At 47.5% G+C, this 20290-nt stretch overlaps 2 protein-coding genes across 2 annotated transcripts in view; both read right to left on the bottom strand.

Annotated features, from left to right (window-relative positions):
* Positions 1-472: 472 nt before the first annotated feature.
* On the bottom strand, positions 473-12454 carry LOC129356889 (15-hydroxyprostaglandin dehydrogenase [NAD(+)]-like). Its single transcript, XM_055026430.1, has 7 exons — positions 12315-12454; positions 10981-11104; positions 9638-9744; positions 7812-7902; positions 2281-2357; positions 2041-2204; positions 473-1180 (listed from the first exon to the last, which is right to left on the bottom strand). Exons 1-7 carry the CDS (start codon positions 12405-12407, stop codon positions 1057-1059), a joined length of 780 nt encoding a protein of 259 aa, XP_054882405.1. The 5' UTR covers positions 12408-12454; the 3' UTR covers positions 473-1056.
* Positions 12455-14114: 1660 nt separating this feature from the next.
* Positions 14115-20290, bottom strand: part of LOC129356888 (glycine receptor subunit alpha-3-like) — a 29523-nt gene continuing 23347 nt past the window's right edge. The window contains 3 exon segments of the mRNA XM_055026429.1: positions 14115-15266; positions 17413-17738; positions 19447-19596. Coding sequence (XP_054882404.1) covers positions 17451-17738; positions 19447-19596 — 438 coding nt within the window. The 3' untranslated portion in view covers positions 14115-15266; positions 17413-17450.

Raw genomic sequence — 20290 nt, 5'->3', positions numbered from 1 at the left:
GTAGACACTCGGCGCCCCTGCAGGCCTGGAGGTCGATGAGGCTTTTATTTAATTTCCCTTTGGAATCATTAAAGTATCTTTGATTGAATTTTCCTGTTTTCTGTTGACCTTCAGTTCCGTTTGCTTTGGTTTCTCCTCTCAGTTGAGATGTTCTTCTGAACTGTTCTGTCTGCTTACACGCTGCAGCTCACGTAGCCATGTTTATGTGTGCCTGGTGGCAGCCTGAAGCTGATCGGACCGCAGGCCTCCAGTCTTTGCCTCACCCGGTTCCGTCCAGAATGTAACTCTGGTTCTGATCCGTTTCTATGACAAGTTTGGCTTCTAACATTCGATCTTCTTTCGCCATGAAAGCCTGTTTTTACATCTCATTATTTCTCAAGGTGATTTTCCCTGAGGGGTTCTGGTCGGGTTCTGGAGCTGGTAAATGGACCTGGTGCAGCTCAGAGACAGAATGAATGAACTCCAACAGAACCAAACCTATTCTGGAGTCCAAAGTGAAGCTCAGTCTGAACTGGGTCAGAACAGAACCGCGATCCAAACACAGCTGAAGAAGAAGAGAATCAAAGTGCTGCAGTGGCCTAGTCAAAGTCCAGGCCTTCACCTGATGAAAATGTTGTGAGACCTTCAGAGAGCTGAGCAGAACCGCGATGAACCGAAGCAAAGATTTGGACCACAATGCAACTGGTGAACACAAACTGGGAGAAACCCTGAGGTTGGTACCAGGTTCTGTTGGTATCAACAGAACCTGGTACCAATCGGATCATTTCTGAACAGTTAGGAGCTGTTTGGTTGTCCATGACTGAACCAGGCCAGAACCGTTTTCTTCGCATCAGCATGTGGTTCTGGTTCTGGTCAAATCAGCTGATTCCAGACTTTTGGTTTCCACAGGAAGCGGTTCTGCTTTGCTGAGTCCAAACAGGAAGCAGAACAGAACCATCTTCAACATTTCTCTAAAACAATCATCTGAAACCAAAAGAGCTGAGGTTTCTACGAGGACCCGGCTCCAGTTTAGCTTCCAGAACCTCTGATCGGGTCGCGGTTCCTGCGGGTCGGAGGTCAGGCCGACATGGGTTCGTACGTGTGGAAGTGGATTCCCTTGGCGCAGGTGATCTTCATCACGGCGCCGTTCAGGCTCGGGTCCGAAATGAGCCTCATCATCCCTTCAGCAATGAGCGACGGCCTGGAAACAGAGACACAACGTCAGGAGAACCGCCGGATCCGGACCCGGATCCAGTCTGAAACGGGCCGGCGCCTCCAGCGCTAGGAGGTTCTCTGGGTTCATCAGAACCAGAACCTCCCTTCGACCTGCTGCCACTGAGCCGGCTCTGCTCTGGTGGCACCAACAGGCCCGACTGCAGCCGGTTTGGGTTGAACACGGACAGGATGGTTCTGATGGTCCGACCCAGAACCAGAACTGAAGCTGCAGGTTTTTATCCTGGATGTGAAACTGCTGCACTGACACAGCGGCTCCGGCGCCAACCCAACTGGAACCGGGTTCACTCATGGAACCGAGCCGGGTCACCTGAACCCCTCAGAATCTCCAGGCTGACTGGACCCGTCTCTGGACTTTATTTAGGGGCATCGTGGGTGAACAAAACCCCTCCAGGTGGGGAATCAGGTGAGTAAACGAAGCCCTGGGCCTGCAGGCTGAATGCTGCCAGGTTGCCAAGTGTAAAGTTTGGTGGAGGAGGGATCATGCTGTGGGCTGAGGTTCCAGTTTGGATCTGGACCCGTTATGGATCAGGTCCAGAAAGACCCGATGGGCAGCTTGGCTCAGAGTCCTGACCTCAACCCGCCGCAAAGCCTTTGGAATGAATCACAGCAGAGACTGAGAGCCAGGCCTTCTCGTCCCACATCAGTGTGTGACCTCACAAATGTGGAAGAACGGTCAGGAATCCCCAGAAACAGCCGCAGACCAGAGGAACCGACTGCAGCCAATGATGATGAGTTCTGAAGCTCCAGTACATAATCTGGATTCATTCACATTTATCTGATGCCGGGTTCTGGACTCAGGACGGAACCCGGCTCGGCTGGACTTACTGTAGAACCCCAAACTTGTTCATGCTGTGCTTGAAGTCGTCCTTGAACTTGACGAACTTCCCCATGTTGTCCTCGTCCTCCACGGTGTGCAGCAGCGGCGTGTCGACGAAGGCGGGACACAGGACGTTGATGCGGACGCCGTAGTCGTCCTGAGCGGCGGCGTCCTGCGGAGGCACAGACACACAGCTGCTGACCTGAAACCTGCTGGCAGACGGCCGACTCACGCCGCGCTCCGCTCACCGCCATCGCTCGGGAGAAGCCGATCACTCCGTGTTTGGTGGCCGTGTAGACGGGCTGATGGGGGGAGTGGAGGAATGCTGGAGGAGAAAAACCAGAGATTCAGCCGGAGCCTTCAGGCCGCATCACCTGCACAGGCGACACACTTCTAGATCAGGTCACCAAGACTCTGACCCATAAAGGCGGATCTATTCGGTGTAGCTCCATGTTTGAGTGGTGTCATGCTTTATTTTAGGTTATATTTAGAATTATTAACTTCATTTTCTGAACCATCTGAAATCTTTGCTTCTGTTTATTTTTACGTTTGGCCAGATGCTGTGGTTTCAGCAGGAGAGGATGGAAACCGGGGGTTATCTGGAAAGATAATCAGCTGTTTGATTCAGTTGAGCTTCTTTCTCCTGAATGGATTCAATTGACTAGCGGTTGTTGTCTTTAAGCGCCTACTGCTGCAGTTATCAAATAAATATGTAATTCAGTCCATCTGCCTGTTTTAAAAAATAAACGTTCTAAGTCAATGTTTATCTGTTCAGAATTGGCCGATAATAAACCTGAGATATTGATATCGTATCAGAAGCGAAAAAGTAGATCAGTTCTTCCTGCAGCATTATGCTATACGTCACACCGGAATAGCGCTTTAGCATTATGCTACACGTCCACATTGGGATAGCGCTTTAGCATTATGCTACACGTCACATTGGGATAGCGCTTTAGCATTATGCTACACGTCACATTGGGATAGCGCTTTAGCATTATGCTACACGTCACATTGGGATAGCGCTTTAGCATTATGCTACACGTCACATTGGGATAGCGCTTTAGCATTATGCTACACGTCACATTGGGATAACGATTTAGCATTATGCTACACGTCACATTGGGATAGCGCTTTAGCATTATGCTACACGTCACATGGGATAGCGCTTTAGCATTATGCTACACGTCACATTGGGATAGCGCTTTAGCATTATGCTACACGTCACATTGGGATAGCGCTTTAGCATTATGCTACACGTCACATTGGGATAGCGCTTTAGCATTATGCTACACGTCACATTGGGATAGCGCTTTAGCATTATGCTACACGTCACATTGGGATAACGATTTAGCATTATGCTACACGTCACATTGGGATAGCGCTTTAGCATTATGCTACACGTCACATTGGGATAGCGCTTTAGCATTATGCTACACGTCACATTGGGATAGCGCGTTAGCCTTATGCTACACGTCACACCAGGATAGCGCTTTAGCATTATGCTACACGTCACACCTGGATAGCGCTTTAGCATTATGCTACACGTCACATTGGGATAGCGCTTAACATTATGCTACACGTCACATTGGGATAGCGCTTTAGCATTATGCTACACGTCACATTGGGATAGCGCTTTAGCATTATGCTACACATCACATTGGGATAGCGCTTTAGCATTATGCTACACGTCACATTGGGATAGCGCTTTAGCATTATGCTACACGTCACACCAGGATAGCGCTTTAGCATTATGCTACACGTCACACCAGGATAGCGCTTTAGCATTATGCTACACGTCACATTGGGATAGCGCTTTAGCATTATGCTACACGTCACATTGGGATAGCGCTTTAGCATTATGCTACACGTCACATTGGGATAGCGCTTTAGCCTTATGCTACACGTCACACCAGGATAGCGCTTTAGCCTTATGCTACACGTCACACCAGGATAGCGCTTTAGCCTTATGCTACACGTCACACCAGGATAGCGCTTTAGCATTATGCTACACGTCACGTGGAGATAGCGTTTTAGCATTATGCTACACGTCACGTGGAGATAGCGCTTTAGCCTCAGCTGAACACATTTTTATGAACGTTGCTTTAGCGTTAGCGCATCTCAGAACTGCCTCGGCTTCCTTGGGATCATCTCCAGCTGACGGCTGCAGCTCAGCACAGAAATCTGTTTTCAGTGAAACATCTCTGTGACTATTTCCACCCGGACACATCCACCCAGCCTCCAGCAGCTGTTTGTGTGTGCTGATAAGATCCTCTGTTGTTTCTGATTATCGTGGCCGGATCAAAAGCTCATGAATGTCAGCAGGCGGGTTGCAGCAAGCCGCCGCCGCCGTAGGAAGGCAGCAGCAAATCTGGCCTTTAAGCTTTCAGGAATATGTTGAGTCGCTCTCAGTCCTTCAGGAGAATGTCGCTGCTCACCTCTTGGACCAGACGGAAAGTAAAACCTCAAATCAGCACCATTTTTCTTTAGTTTACAACCTCTGACTGTGAACCTGGCAGATCAGAGTTCAGGTGAACTGAGGGAAGACTGGAAAAATCAGGAGCCTCATCCACTCGGGTCCAATGACGGACATCTCTGTAAACATGAATTCCTTCCCTAAAGCTCTGAGCTTCCAGGTATTTGTCCAGGTTTGGACTCGTCCGTGTTCGTCACAGGAATGTTCCTGAAGTTTCCAGGTTGTGAGGGTCAGGATACGGATCTGAACCAGGCTGGAAAGAACCTGAAACCATGAAAAGCGATGAGTTCAGGTTCATCCAGGATGTTTTTCACCTGATGGTTAACTCAGACTGGAACTACCTGGAAAAACCCCTGATGCTCCAGAAAACCTGGAAACATCCTACTGCCGGTTTCCATCCTCTCCTGCTGAAACCACAGCATCAGGGGAAATTCTGGGACACAGACACGCTCACGTGGGTTAAAGGTCACAGAGGTTCCTACAGACGGAGGAGTGGGTCGCTCTGGTTCTGCTTTCTTTTCCTTCAGCTGCAGGTTTTCTGATCAGGAAATATGTGTGACCACGTGGTAAACTGAGGCTATTGTAATTTGCTCCTATATGTTGAGGTTGATAGAAATCTTACAAAGTTCAAGACAGGACACAAATATATTAAAAGTAAACGTTTATTTACTAATGCCTAATATTGGTGATCTTTGTGGATTTTATATTTTGGTTCTGAAATAAACACACTGGTATTTTCTTTACTTTAATACCAAATAAGATAAAGGGTTAATGTAATTATTAAGTAATTAGCTTACTTAGTAATTAAAATGATATTATTTAGAAATCGACTAAGCGCATCATCTTATGTAAAGAAGTCGCGTGACGTAAGATGCGCCGTGTATTTTATTTGACTTTGCCATTTGATTGGTCATTGAGACAGTGCGTTCGGTGCGTGACTCGTGATTGGTTGAGAGAAGAGGAGGCGGGAGGAAGAAGGAGAGGAGAACCGTGATGGTGGAGACCGGAGCTGAGGCGACCGGACAAGAAGTGAGGAAATACAGACTCCAGGGAGAGAAAACCGGACAAAACACGGGAGAGGACGGGTCGGGAGAAGTTGGAGGAGCTTGGTCGACGCGAGATCGACGAGAGGAGACAGACGGAAGGAGACGAGCTTTGAGCTAAGCTAAGTGAGCTAGCCGCTTCAGCCCCTCGGTTCTGCTGCGTTCAATGGCCGTCGGGAGGAAAGAACCACGGAATTTAAACGCTCTCCATGTTTTTGGATTTCATTCCTCGCTGTTTCCTTCAGGCCTGCCGGAGGTCGTGAGTAACAAACTGACTGTGTTACTATATATTGATATAACTGGACATTTCTCGTTGTGCCCTGGTTTGGGGAAAAGGTGCCATTAATATTTAATTTTTTCTGCCTTATTTTCTATCAATCTTAAGAGTCTTTCAACTATAAAGTTACAGTGGTGACTAAATGATAGTTTTTCTGTCACTTTAATTTTTACAGTTAGGTGAATCATGTTGCCTAAAATTAAAATGTTTCTCTATTTGTCATAAACTGGGTCATTGGGAAACCCAAGCGTCCTCCATTTCAGTTCTCTGCATAAAATGGGTAAAGGTGTCACATCCGTCTGAATATCATCTGCAAAGACAAACTGTCCCTCTGAAGTAAAAGCCGGTTCTGGTCGAGTTCAGAGTTTTGATGCCCATCATGTCTAAAATCGCGTTTTTGTGTTAAAATGTCCAAAGTTGACAGGAATTATGACCTGGTAGTTCTGTTATTGAAATACATTTTCCACAACACAACTCCTGCTGTGATTAAAAAAAAAACTCTGGAAAGAAACATGATTCCTCACAGGATGTTGATGTAAATATTCATTCAGGTTTGAGTGAAAGGAGGCGGCGATCCAGCTGCTGTGATTGGTCCTTATGCTTCAAATGCATGAACTATAAACCTGTCTTCTATCAGCATATATCTAGGAATAAATCTGATCCGACAGTGAAATGTTCAGAGCGTCTAGGATTTTATGGTTTTAATGCTGTGGGGATGCGAGTGCCTCCTACAGCCAAGGCTGAGAGCGTGATGAGAACCGCAAACCTCACACACAGATTATTCTGCATTCAGGAAGTAGATGCACTCAGTGACTCTTCTGTACCTGAAGTTCAGGATTCTGAACCATTACTTCCAGTAAACCGGCTCTGCTGGAACCTTCCAGAGGAACCGGTTTGAGTGAGAGGCGCCGCTGAGGAGTTCAACTGTGAAGCGTTTCTGATAAACGGCGCAGCCTGGTGGGGGCCGTGGAGCCTGGCAGCCTGCCAGGCTTATGATACACTGGAGGAAAGTCTGACATTTCCAGACAGTTTGAGTTTAGATGAGCTGCTGCAGGAAACATCACTGGTTTCATCGCCTCAGGATCAAAAACTCTCCTTAGTGGGAAACTGTAGCCGGTGGGAGCCCCGAACCCGACCCGTTCTGCACCAACTCCTCTGTTTGGTTCGTGTTCAGACATGAAGACGACTTGATGTTGAAATTAATCAGGTTCAATGTTAGAGGAGGACGTCAGTCAAACCATCTGGATTCAAATTTGGAAGAATTTTTTATCAAATCGTGTTTCTGTTTCCAAGGATGAAAGTGAAAACTCCAGATTTTGTCCTGAATTGCATGTTTTCTCTTGACGAGTGAGTTTTAAAGAGCAGCTCTTATGGGTCGAATCCGACCCTTCCTGCTGCGCTGAAGAGGAGTGAACACCAGTGGGGTCAGAGGTCACAGCGATCTGAACTGCAGCAGAACGTCGACCACACAGGAAGTTTTTGTTTTTTCCCCTCCAGGGGCTTTTGCAGGCTCCAGTGTCCCTTATATGACAGAGAGGGCCGGGAGTCGAACCCGCCGCAGTGCGCGACCACACAGGAAGTTATCAGATAACACAGATTAGGACATTTCCTGTCCTGAGGCCCAGTGGCGATGAGGAGGAAGATTTCAGCTTCATCATGTCTGCCTGAGCAGCAGCAGGCGTTTATCTCTGCAGTCGGCCTGCTGACCTTTGACCCTTTTTTCACAGACTGATCAGGTTAAAGATCCCTGCTGTTAGTTTCAGGCCCATTTTCTTTCCCACAATGCACTGGGTCAGCTCTCAGGCCCCAGCAATCTCCATTCAAGAAAAACTTTATTTACACCCAGAGACAATTACAACGGCGCAGAGAGCAAAACAAATCGCCCCTGTGACAGACCTTGGGCCCCTCTGGGGGTCCGTAGGGGCCCGGGATTCGCTGGAGGGGCCCCGGTATCTGTGGCTCCCTCACCGTACCAGCATTACCTGCCATGGAGGACGTTGATGATGGTTCCTCCTTCCTTGCCGAACTCTTTGCTCATGTGCTCCAGGGCCAAGTAGGTTCCCTTTATCACTGAGGTCTGCAGATAAAGCAGAGAAGAAGAAGAAGCAGTTAAAGTCGGCGCTATTGGGACAGGAAGTCATGAAAGGCGACACTTCTGATAAGAGGCGATACCAGAGGCTGCGGTTTCCTCAGGAAGCCGTCAGCAACGACAAAAGCAACATCGAGCTGCTGATATGATCGGCAACCAGAACACAAGGCGGAAACTTATTGAAAACACAACTGAAACAAGTCAGACATTCATGCTCAGATGACCTCTGACCTTGGGTCAACATTCTGGAATCAGGATCCAAAGAAAAGAAAACCAGGTCAGAGGTCAGGCCTCCATTTCCACACTTCTCAGTTTTTTCAGAACATTGTGATGATCCTCCAGACTTCTGGAAAATAATCTGGGAAAAGCTGAACGTTTAGAAAGTGAGCGACGGCCTGGAAGGAACAAAACCAGCAGGGAAGCACGGTGGTGGCAGCATGAGGACCAGGGATGTTCCACTTCCTGGGAGTCATTCTGCTGAAGGAGAATGAGCGACCTCCAGAACCAGGAAGTGATCCAAAACAGACCCCACCTCTTCAAAACAGCATGGAGGCTTTGCAGTGGCCTAGTCAAAGTGGATGCTGTGACATGACCTTAAGAAGGCCAACAGAGCTGGAACGAGGATCAGGACCAGTGGAGCCAGAAGCCTTCAGAATGAGCTCTGAGGTTTCCAGTGAAATCCTTTCAGATGAGGTTCTGATCGGCTCGGTGCAGGAAGAGGAAACACTTTATTGAAACAGGAAGTGATGAAATGGATTATTTCATTTATCGCTTCTTCACTGAAGCCCAGAACAGGAGGACTTCCTCTACAGAAAACCGAAGAGCAGGCCGGGTCCTGGTTCTGATCCCAGAGGTTCATCCAGGTTCTGGGTTTATGAGTCTGACGGTCCAAATGATTCTCTCTGAACTCCACACACAGAAAGTCCGACAGAACATCTTTGGGTTGTTTTGGACCAGGAGGTTCTCAGCCAACCAGTCTGAGCGAGACGCTGTCAGAATCTCCCAAAAATTGATCAGAACCAAAAGGTTCTGAAAGCACCAAGGTGTCAAAGTCCAGTCCTGGAGGGCCGGTGCCTCTGCTGCCCCACCTGGACAGAACGATTAGGTCATTAAGGACCCAGGTCCATGTCCTGGTCCAGTTCCTGGTCCTGGTTCTGGTCCAGGTAATGAGCCTGAGGCTCATCTAAAAGCTGCAGGACTTCGGCCCTCCAGGACTGCAGTAAGAGGTCCGACCCGGTTCTAGTGATGATGAAATGAACTGAAGAAAGAGTTCAGAACCAGCCAGAACATCCAGTTCAGACTTTTCATTCTGACAGTTTTATGTTTCCTTTTTGTTCAGTCGGTTCTGTTTTTCTGGTTCTGTTCAGCTCCGGTTCGACCCAACCGGCTGTATTTTTACGTCTCTTTTCATATCTGTGTTTTTTATGAGTGAAGGCTCGTGGCTGATGGTCCTGCCTACTTCCTGCTGGCTGTTGGGTCCTAAATGTCCCTAAACGTGGCTGTAGAGCTGCGATGTGTGGAAACATCCTGATGCCTTTAGCTGTGACTGGATCAGCTCTTATTTCCAGACATGTTGACAAAATCCCATTTTATGCAGATGATGTGATGTTTCTAAATGTTTGTTCTGGTTTTCCTTTAAACGTTTAAACTGATTCTAATTCGGCTGCTGTAAGATCGTTCTGGTGTTGGTAGGTTGTGATCCGGGTCGCCTGCCGGTTCTTACCAGGTTGACCTGGATAGTTTTCTCCCAGTTCTTCTCGTTGTTGATGCCGGCGTTGTTGATGACGATGTCCAGGCGTCCAAACTGGTCCACCGTTCTCTGGAAGGCGTCTGTCCAGGGAGACAGAGACGATGAGGGCATGAGGGGCACGGGGGGCAATGTTTGCCACTCTGGGCTGGAAGCTGTTTTATTTTATTTATTTTGTTTGAATTGTTTGGTTTGGTTAGTTTTTAGCTGCAGTGAGTTACAGTCATGGCAGCAAACCAACAACAATCCAAACGGGTTGGACTAACGCTGCTGGACGCAGCTAATGTTTGCTAAATGATGCTAATGCTAATGTAACATTTAGGCTTCTCTTGTGATCCTGACTGGAGAAACTGTTTGTTTTTGTACGTTTTACTTTTGTTCTCTAGGCTCCAGCAGCAGCTGGATCTAAACTGGGTGAATTAAGTAATGCTAAAAATCTTATCTGAAGACCTGATTATGATTTATGGTTTTACTTGTAAAATCTGATGTTCGGAGGTCAAAGGTCAGACCTGAAACTTCCAGGGTGAAAGTGAATTTGTCTCACTGTTGGGGCCAGAAACCAGTGGATGTTTTCTCCCTCTCAGCCTTAATTAATGCATAATAAACAGTTATTAATAACTGATCAACTGTTTACAGATGAACTCCTGGTCATCTGTAAAGCGGTTCTGCTTCCTGGACCGAACGGGCCTCCACAGAACGCGCTGCGGATCCCACCAGGAGGAGTTTTCAGGCGGCGCCGGGACACACGGCGCCGGAGGGGGAACAGATAACGACAGGATGTTTGGCAGCGAGGGGTTGATTATCTGCTCTGTGTAAACAGCCCCAGGGGCAAACCTGAGGTGGGAAAACTGGCAAGTAGCAACATTTGCAGCATTCCACTGTGAGACAGCAGCCGGTTCCCGGGTCGGGTCCGATCCGCAGGAACCTCTGCAGACGGATCCGGCCGGAGCAAACGGCACAGTGTCTGACCCTCGGGGCTTACCGTATGACAGCATGAATAATCAGGATGAAAAACTGATGACGGTTATTCATCCTGTCATCAACATGAAGTTCAGTTTTCAGTCATAGTTTCATTTCTAAATATTACGGCTAAGCGCTAAGCTAACACAGATCAATATTCAGCTGGTTAACTAAATAATTTTAGTTTTAAATATGACTTAAAGGTTAACCTCCATTTTTTCTCTGCTAACACCTGCACCACTGAAGCGTTTCAGTTCAGCCAAATTTAGTGTAGAAATCCAGAAATGACTCAGTGCCGCATCACTTCCTGTTTCCTGTAGAGGAAGTGCAGCTTCATCATATTTGCTCCTCTTCCTCACCTCTCAGAGCGTCGCCTTCTGTGACATCACACTGGATGAACGCGCTCCGTTCCTCCCCGAAGTCGGCGTCCAGCTGGGCCTGGAGCTGCTCCCCCACCGTCTTGTTCAGGTCCACAACGGCCACCTGCAGGACCAGGACCCAAAAGCTGGGTTCGCATCTGATTTAGGATTTTCCCATAACAGAGAATTTTCTCTCTCTTACATCAACACAGCCATCTTTAAATGCTTTAAAATAATGATATCTTTTTAGCTACATAAAGCACCTAAGTCTGTTTGATCGAAAGGAAGTGACAGTTGGCTGAAGCAAAAGCATTGCTGTAATTTTCACCAAATACTTTTCAGTTGATTCATTCTTAATGTTTATTTTACTTGAGTAAAAACATGCTGACATTGTGAACTTTACCTGTATTTTATTTTATATAAATAAATCAGATTTAAACGTTGCTGTGTTTCCATTACAAATCTTTGTTCATATGTTGCTAATGCAATTATGGTGTTTCCATTAAATATGAAATGAGATTAAAAATCATGGCAGCTGCTGATGAGGCTGTAAGATGAGATTGTTCATAATTCAGCCAATCAGAGGAGACATTGGGGCGACAAGCCCCGCCTCCTTGTTTTGGAGAAATTGTGGTCATTTTACAGAAGAGTTTATGAACTGCAGCTGCCACAGTTCCAGAAAAACAACTAAATACTCCTCCTACTTCCTGTCGTCTTCTTTGTGGTTTTCACCAGTAGCAGCTTCCGGTTGTTGATCAGTGATTTAAATGAGGCGGGAGAAGTGTTTAACCAAATACATCCGGTTTGATTCCTCTTGGCGCAAAAACACATTTTTTAAATAACATTTTTAAACTTTTTTCGAAATTGATGTTTCCTTTCAGCAATTACTATTATCATTACCGGAACGGGTCCAGCGGGACCGCGGGACCGGGTCCAGCGGGACCGGGTCCAGCGGGACCGCGGGACCGGGTCCAGCGGGACCGCGGGACCGGGTCCAGCGGGACCGCGGGACCGGGTCTGAGACGGAGGGGATCGGAGCATCAGCAGAGCAAGAAGCCGGTTCGGTTTTATCAAACTTGTGGTTTCACAAGTTCTGCTGGTGATCCGGTTCTGATCTTGTTTCTCTGCATGTGTGAAGGAAACTTTGCAGAAACATGCAGACTTCTCTAAAAGCTGCGCTGCGCGTCATTTACCAGAACCAGAACCAGTTCGGCAGAAAGTTCGACCAGAAGCTTTGAAAGCAGGAAAAAGTTAGATGTGAGCAGAAAGCAGCTGCAGACCGAGCAGAACGTGAAGGCTCCCGAGTCGGAACCGAACCTTGGAGCAAACCCAACCTTTGCCGAGCTCTTCAGCAGAGACTGGACCACTGCCCTCCCGATGCCCTGAGCTCCTCCGGTCACCAGAGCCACTTTCCCGGACAGAGGCATGATCGACACCGGCGACGCGCTGCGGGTCTGAGCGCTGCTGCGTTCCTCTCCTCCTCTTCCTCCTTCTGTTTCTCCTCCTCCTCTTCCTCCTTCTGTTTCTCTTCCTCCTCTTCCTCCTCCTGCTGTTTCTCCTCCTTTTCTTCTTGTCAAATTAATGGTAGAAAAATGACCCTTTCACCACAGCATCAGATTCTTCATAATTGAAATAATTTCTCGGTGAGCTAAAAGTAAAACACTGAAAGCATCAACATCTGACTGAATCAAACTGAAACACCAAACATGGGGGGTCCAAGGTCTGGCCCAGGGGCCATTTGTGGACCCTGAAGTGATTTTGTGTGGCCACAGGTCCAATTCAAGATGAGACAAATTGACTCCACCAGATTTTGGACTTTTCTTTTTAAACAGAAAAATGATTACAGACCATTTAAAGTAGCAACAGAGATCAGAATCCAGGTGCTTTGATGCATTCAGATCTACTTTTAATATCGTTATTAAACATAGCTATATACTTTCAAACAAAATGACCTACATCTACTTTTTACTGCTTAAAATGAATAAAATAAATTATTTTCAGAAGTGAAATGTAAACATTGACAAAGTGGACCCTCTTGTCTTAATGAGGATCTACGATAATTTACACTTTCTTTCCAAAGAAAATGGACTATTTTAGTCTTTTTATTAAAATATTGCAACCTAGTTTATTATGAAGTTAAAAAAGGCAAAATTTTGTGTCTTTTTGTTTGTTTTTATTGGACTTTTTCTCCCACTTCATGTTTTTTTGCAAATCTTTTTGAATCGATGATTTTGGTCAACCTGGCCTAGAAGTTCAATCAAGAACAACCAACAGTCTAAACTATATTAAAACTATAGACATAAAGCAGCAGAGGATTTCCTAAAGTAAAACACCGGAACAGAAAGAATAATCGCAGCTCATATTATTTAATCTAGAAGATAAACATGGTGACCTTTGACCTAGAAAACATCAACATTTTAACAGCAGCAGAAACTCGTCCCTCCATTTTCTTACACCTGGTCCCTGGTGGAGCTGCTGGGCGACCCGACCAGGTGACCCAACCAGGTGACCCATTCGGTGACCCGTCCAGGTGACCCATCCAGGTGACCCGTCCAGGGCGACCTGTCCAGGTGACCCGTCCAGGTGACCCATCCAGGTGACCCGACCAGGTGACCCGTCCAGGTGACCCATCCAGGTGACCCGACCAGGTGACCCGTCCAGGTGACCCGTCCAGGGCGACCTGTCCAGGTGACCCGTCCAGGTGACCCATCCAGGTGACCCGACCAGGTGACCCATCCAGGTGACCCAACCAGGTGACCCGTCCAGGTGACCCGTCCAGGTGACCCATACAGGTGACCCGTCCAGGTGACCCAACCAGGTGACCCGTCCAGGTGACCTGTCCAGGGTGACCCTGGGGATCACCTGGACGGGTCGCCGGTCCATCGCAGGGCGACAGAGTCAGAGGGACAAACAATCACGAGTTTAAAGAAACTGATCAACCTGTTTGTGAACTGGGAGGAACCCAGAGAACCCAGCATGCACCGGGCCAGGAATCAAACCCACAACCTTCTAGCACCACAGTTCAGACTGCACCACTGTGCATACAAAAGCATATTGCAGGAAAAAGAACTTAAATATAACATTTTTAATCAAAAGAGGGAAAAGTGGTGGAAAATCTTTATTATCATGTAAAATGAGAAACAGGATTAAATAATTCAGGATACATTCAATAGTCACACTAGCAATGAAAACAGGCTGATGTAAAAAAGGTTGCTTATTTTCATAGATTTTGCCGAATCACTGCCTCACATCAGGCAGAGCGGAGAGCCCCTATGGACCACCTGCCACCTCTGCATGCACGCACACACACACACACACACACACACACAGACACACACACACACACACACACACACACACGACATGTGTGTCGTGTGTGTGTGTGTGTGTGTGTCCCTGTCAGAGGAAGGTTAACTAAACTGTGCAAGATAATAATTACAGGTTGAATCCAGCAGCTCCTCTTCAGTCCTGTTGCTCAACCTGCAGCCCGGAGCGGCAGGTCTCTGCCTGCTCATGACGTCACGTCGGCCTGGAATTATCCTGGATTTACAGGGACAATAATTATTTACACCTCAAACCTTTGACTGTCTGAGACGGCAACGCCGCGCAGATAATCCACCAGAACGGAAACGCAGGATCCATCGGGCCTGGACCGGGCCTGGATCCTTCCTGGACTGTACCTGGACCGCTGCAGGTTGGCTTCTTTTGTTTGGCACTTAATAAAAATTATGAAAAAAATGATTTTTTTCTCAATTTCAAGAAATATTCTTGTTCTATTTAGAAAACTTAAAGTAAAAATGATAATATTGTTCTCTCTAGTTAAAACATTTGTATAATACAATTGTTGTGGTTCCCCTCCACACCAGTTGGTGGCGGTAGTGTATCAATTCCAATGTTTGCCAACCGACAAACGTTAATGAAGAGGCCAGCACAGACGCAGCACTGAGACAGCGACCCGAGGCTGAATCATCGTTCATATTTCACAAAGCGGAGCAGTTTGCAATTTGCTGCTGGCCTTTGGTTGCTTTGGGATTCGTTCAGGGGAATCGGAGTAGATGAAAAAACATGCCACACTTTTCAGATTTTTATTTCTAAAAACCCAAGTTTGTGAGTAGCAGTGCGGTTCTGGTCCGACCGGTAAAACCACAACAGTTTGAATTTTTAAACAACAAACCAGAAAAAGAAAAGTTTGTTTACCAACACGGATTCGGATCAGAACCAGCCGTCTGCTCCTCCAGATGTTCTGCAACCAGAACTGAAGATCACTAAAAGTACTCCAACTTTAACTGAGAAGAAAAAATCACAAACGGAAAATATTTTATTTTACAAAGTCAGGAATTTGAAGCAATTTTTAGTTTTACAATTTTATCTTTTATCTCGGACAAAAATAAATATGAAATAATTAAAGTGCGTTGAAACATTCCTTATGAATCGATACCATATAAATAAACTGATTTCAATTGAATTCAATAAATAAATTGAATAAAAAGTGATTCAATGTTTTTGTATTTTCAGGTTAAAAAGTCATAAATCATTTAAACTTTAATAACAAAAAATGTTTCCATCATTTGCAAAACGATAAAAAATAAATGAAGGTTTAAGATGGCAGGGTAAACCCTTTGAGGACGGGTTCTGGGTTCTGGTTCTGGTTCTGGAGTGAGCGCCTCCTTCAGGCTGAGCTTTGACACAAAGGAGAGAAACAAACAGAAACGTGCAAAAGTTTTGGGACGGAACGGAACCGGTGAGGACAGAGGAGAAAGAAACGGGACCAGAACCCATGAAGCAGATCTGGAGGTTCTGGAGGTCTATCACAGATCTGGACCGGACCGGGGAGACGCTGAGTACGTCTCGGACTCCATCTTGGCTCGTCTTCAAAACATCCTCTGGATCTTCTGCGTCACTTCCTGAGTTTGGATGTTAAAAGTCGAACGATGAAAAAAAGTTAAAATAAACAAACAGAAGGACATGACGTCTTCTGAAGATCCACCGTCCTCTGAGGACATGACGTCTTCTGAAGACACGCCGTCCTCTGAGGACATGACGTCTTCTGAAGACACGCCGTCCTCTGAGGACATGACGTCTTCTGAAGACACGACCCGCCGTCCTCTGAGGACATGACGTCTTCTGAAGACACGACCCGCTGTCCTCTGAGGACATGACGTCTTCTGAAGACACGCCGTCCTCTGAGGACATGACGTCTTCTGAAGACACGACCCGCCGTCCTCTGAGGACATGACGTCTTCTGAAGACACGCCGTCCTCTGAGGACATGACGTCTTCTGAAGATCCACCGTCCTCTGAGGACATGACGTCTTCTGAAGACATGCCGTCCTCTGAGGACATGACGTCTTCTGAAGACCCACCGTCCTCTGAGGACATGACGTCTTCTGAAGACACGCCGTCCTCCGAGGACATGACGTCTTCTGAAGATCCACCGTCCTCTGAGGACATGACGTCTTCTGAAGACACGCCGTCCTCTGAGGACATGACGTCTTCTGAAGACACGACCCGCCGTCCTCTGAGGACATGACGTCTTCTGAAGACACGCCGTCCTCTGAGGACATGACGTCTTCTGAAGATCCACCGTCCTCTGAGGACATGACGTCTTCTGAAGACATGCCGTCCTCTGAGGACATGACGTCTTCTGAAGACCCACCGTCCTCTGAGGACATGACGTCTTCTGAAGACACGCCGTCCTCCGAGGACATGACGTCTTCTGAAGACACGCCGTCCTCTGAGGACATGACGTCTTCTGAAGATCCACCGTCCTCTGAGGACATGACGTCTTCTGAAGACATGCCGTCCTCTGAGGACATGACGTCTTCTGAAGACCCACCGTCCTCTGAGGACATGACGTCTTCTGAAGACACGCCGTCCTCCGAGGACATGACGTCTTCTGAAGACACGCCGTCCTCTGAGGACATGACGTCTTCTGAAGACACGCCGTCCTCTGAGGACATGACGTCTTCTGAAGACACGCCGTCCTCTGAGGACATGACGTCTTCTGAAGACCCGACCCGCCGTCCTCTGAGGACATGACGTCTTCTGAAGACCCGCCGTCCTCTGAGGACATGACGTCTTCTGAAGACACGCCGTCCTCCGAGGACATGACGTCTTCTGAAGATCCACCGTCCTCTGAGGACATGACGTCTTCTGAAGACACGCCGTCCTCTGAGGACATGAGGTCTTCTGAAGACCCGACACGCCGTCCTCTGAGGACATGAGGTCTTCTGAAGACACGCCGTCCTCTGAGGACATGAGGTCTTCTGAAGACCCGACACGCCGTCCTCTGAGGACATGAGGTCTTCTGAAGACCCGACACGCCGTCCTGAGGACATGACGTCTTCTGAAGACACGCCGTCCTCTGAGGACATGAGGTCTTCTGAAGACCCGACACGCCGTCCTGAGGACATGACGTCTTCTGAAGACACACCGTCCTGTGAAGACTCGCTGTCCTCTGAGGTCTCGTCCTCAGGGCTTGTGGACGTCTTCGTGTCTCAGGATCTTGTAGAGGACCCAGTAGAAGATGTTGAAGAAGAGGAAGGCCAGAGGGAATCCGGCTCTCGACACCGTGTCGATCTTCTTGGCCCGGTCGATGAACAGCTTCCTCATCTCCTCAGTGCTCCTTCCAGGTGCATTCTGGGAGATGCTGACAGCTCCCACGGCGTTGTTGGCATTGACTTTGGTGTCCTTGGTGCTGCTGGGAATGGAGGTCACCGCAGCTGCGGACGCCGGCCGGCTCTCCTGGGCCTCCACTTCCTGTGGGAAATACCAGGACGATGAGGTCAAAGGTTTGACCAGTCAAGAGACAAACGCTTTGTTTCAAGTCGTATCGACCCTCTGTCCTTAACTTCAGGAAGTGACAGTAAAAACAGACGTTGGTCGCCTGATATGGCTGATAAAAACGGGTTAGCATCTGGACCGCGGACTGATGGTCAAGCTGACCGCGCCACTGTCGCCCCCTGCTGGTCATCAGGACTAAATGCTGCAAGGCAACGACTGGACAGTGCTGGGTTTCCTCAGGAAGAACCTATAAACCAGTTAGCAGAAATCAACTGAACTGAAGGAAACCCAGAATGTTTGCTCTGCAGAGAGGTATGTAAACTTCTGATGTGTCTCAATATTCCTCAGTGACTAATCCTGACTGACCCGGAAAAAAAAAAAGACATTTTGACGTTAAAAGTGGAATATTTTCTAACTTTCTTAAGTCTGAAATCTGAGAAATGGAAGAACCGGTTCTTTTCCAGGATCAGAACTTCTTCCGGGTCCAGACTCGTTCTGATCCAGGTTTTAGATGAAAATGTTGGATTTTATCATCTCAGGAAACTTCTGGAATTTTCTGACAAATTTAAGAGTTTTATCATTCATAATTTCAGAAATTCATATCTTAGTTTATGGCTTTAATCAGAGAAAATGTAAATAATTTTCTCAAATAAGTATTTTCTTTTCTAAAAATTAATTTCTGATTTTATGGCAGAAACGTCTTCTTCCTCTGGCCACCAGGGGGCAGACTGCAGAGGAAGCTGGTCTGGAAACTCAGGAAGTCCAAAAGGAGGCGCGTACGGCGGCCCGGTTGGGTCATGATGGCGACACATGCAGAGCGGCTTCCCCTGAGGAAGCTGTTATCCGGCTCTTTGATCCGTACGGCGGTTCTGGCCGGCCGGCCGGCGCAGGGACTGGGCCGGCTCCGGGTCGACGGCGCCGTTCTACTGACCCACAGCGTGATGAACGGACAGAACCATCACTGCCGGAGTCTCTGGGTCCGATTCAAAGCCAGACACAGAAACAAGTTGTTTCTTTGACTAGGCCACACAGTTTGACCTGGACCTTCACAGACAGGAAGAGAACCCAAATGGACTGGAAGGCAGAACCAGAACCAAACAACTCAGTGCTGACCCATTTATGTTCTAAGAGCTAAGAGAGTGGCTGGTCCGACCCGGATCGCTGAACGGGTCGACAGAGACTTTACAGGAATAAAGTCATAATATTAGAATAAATATTATTTAAACAAAAGTAATGAAACTGAGGAATGATGAGCATCTTGTGCAGTTTTGCTTCTGGATCAGTTTTATAAATACGGAAATATTTCATGTTTATCTGATCAGCAGAACTTTGAAATGATTCTGCAAACGACTGATTTCATTCAGAGGAAAGAATCAGCTCACAGCAGGTCATGGAAACGCTTCAAAATGATTTTTTCTTGACATTTTACAGTTTTATTTTCAGACTAATATTGGTAGTAATAACATTTTTGGCCCTAATGCTGCGTGCTGTTATGAACGGGTGCCGGTCCGTTTCCTCCGTGGTTCTGGTTCCAATTCTCCATCTTGTTTCCATCAGGAATCATAAACAGAAGAATAAAAAGTGTTTTTATCCTCTGGTTCTGCAGAGGAGAGTCGGTCCGATCAGATGCTCACAGACCCACAGCAGCAAGGTTTGGCCAGCAGGGGCAGCGCTTGGTTTCTACCTTGGTTTTGCTCTTGTGTTGGCGCCGGAAGCGCAGCAGCTCCTTGTGTTGCCTCGACACGAAGTTTACGGCGGCGTATTCCAGCAGCGCAGAGAAGACGAAGAGGAGACACACGGCCATCCAGATGTCTATGGCCTTTACGTAGGACACCTGGGGACGCACCAACACACTGCAGTTACACACCTGGAGACACACTGCAGTTACACACCTGGAGACACACTGCAGTTACACACCTGGAGACACACTGCAGTTACACACCGACACACTGCAGTTACACACCTGGAGACACACCGACACACTGCAGTTACACACCTGGAGACACACTGCAGTTACACACCTGGAGACACACCGACACACTGCAGTTACACACCTGGAGACACACTGCAGTTACACACCTGGAGACACACTGCAGTTACACACCGACAGAGGAGTTACACAACAGAAACAGAACAGACTGCGGCCGTTTGCCAACGCTCAGGAAAATCCTCCCTGGAGGAGCATCCATGGAGGATCAGAAAGTGAGGATTTTCCTCTCTTTCTGAACGGTTCTGGAGGTCTGGCCCGGTGGACCGTCACAACCAGAGGAGTCAGAACTTTCTGCTCCTTCAGGTTCAGACTCTGATGACTCCGCACCGACATCTAGTGGCAGGAAGCGGGAAGCTAACAGTTCTGGTTCCTGCTGCACAGGCAGTTTGGATCAATAAATCCTGGCTCAGATATTTACAGTTAGGGCCAGAAATATTTGGACAGTAACACAATATTTGTGAGTTGGGCTCTGCATGCCACCGCATTGGATTTGAAATGAAACCTCTACAACAGAATTCAAGTGCAGATTGTAACGTTT

Source organism: Poeciliopsis prolifica, unplaced genomic scaffold (assembly GCF_027474105.1).
Source record: "Poeciliopsis prolifica strain line A6 unplaced genomic scaffold, Auburn_PproV2 SCAFFOLD206, whole genome shotgun sequence".
NCBI classification, from domain to species: Eukaryota; Metazoa; Chordata; class Actinopteri; order Cyprinodontiformes; family Poeciliidae; genus Poeciliopsis; species Poeciliopsis prolifica.
The sequence above is the reverse complement of the archived record's forward strand: the minus strand, read 5'-3'. Positions and strand labels throughout refer to the sequence as shown.

Bases quoted from the DNA above. Each gene is read 5' to 3' on its own strand.
- LOC129356889 (XM_055026430.1), bottom strand. From the start codon at position 12,407: ATGCCTCTGTCCGGGAAAGTGGCTCTGGTGACCGGAGGAGCTCAGGGC. The intron at 9,745-10,980 runs GTGAGGAAGAGG...CTCCCTGGACAG, and splicing joins AGAAGGCGACGCTCTGAGAG to ACGCCTTCCAGAGAACGGTG. The intron at 2,358-7,811 runs GCAGGTAATGCT...TTTCTCCTCCAG, and splicing joins CATCATCAACGTCCTCCATG to CATTCCTCCACTCCCCCCAT.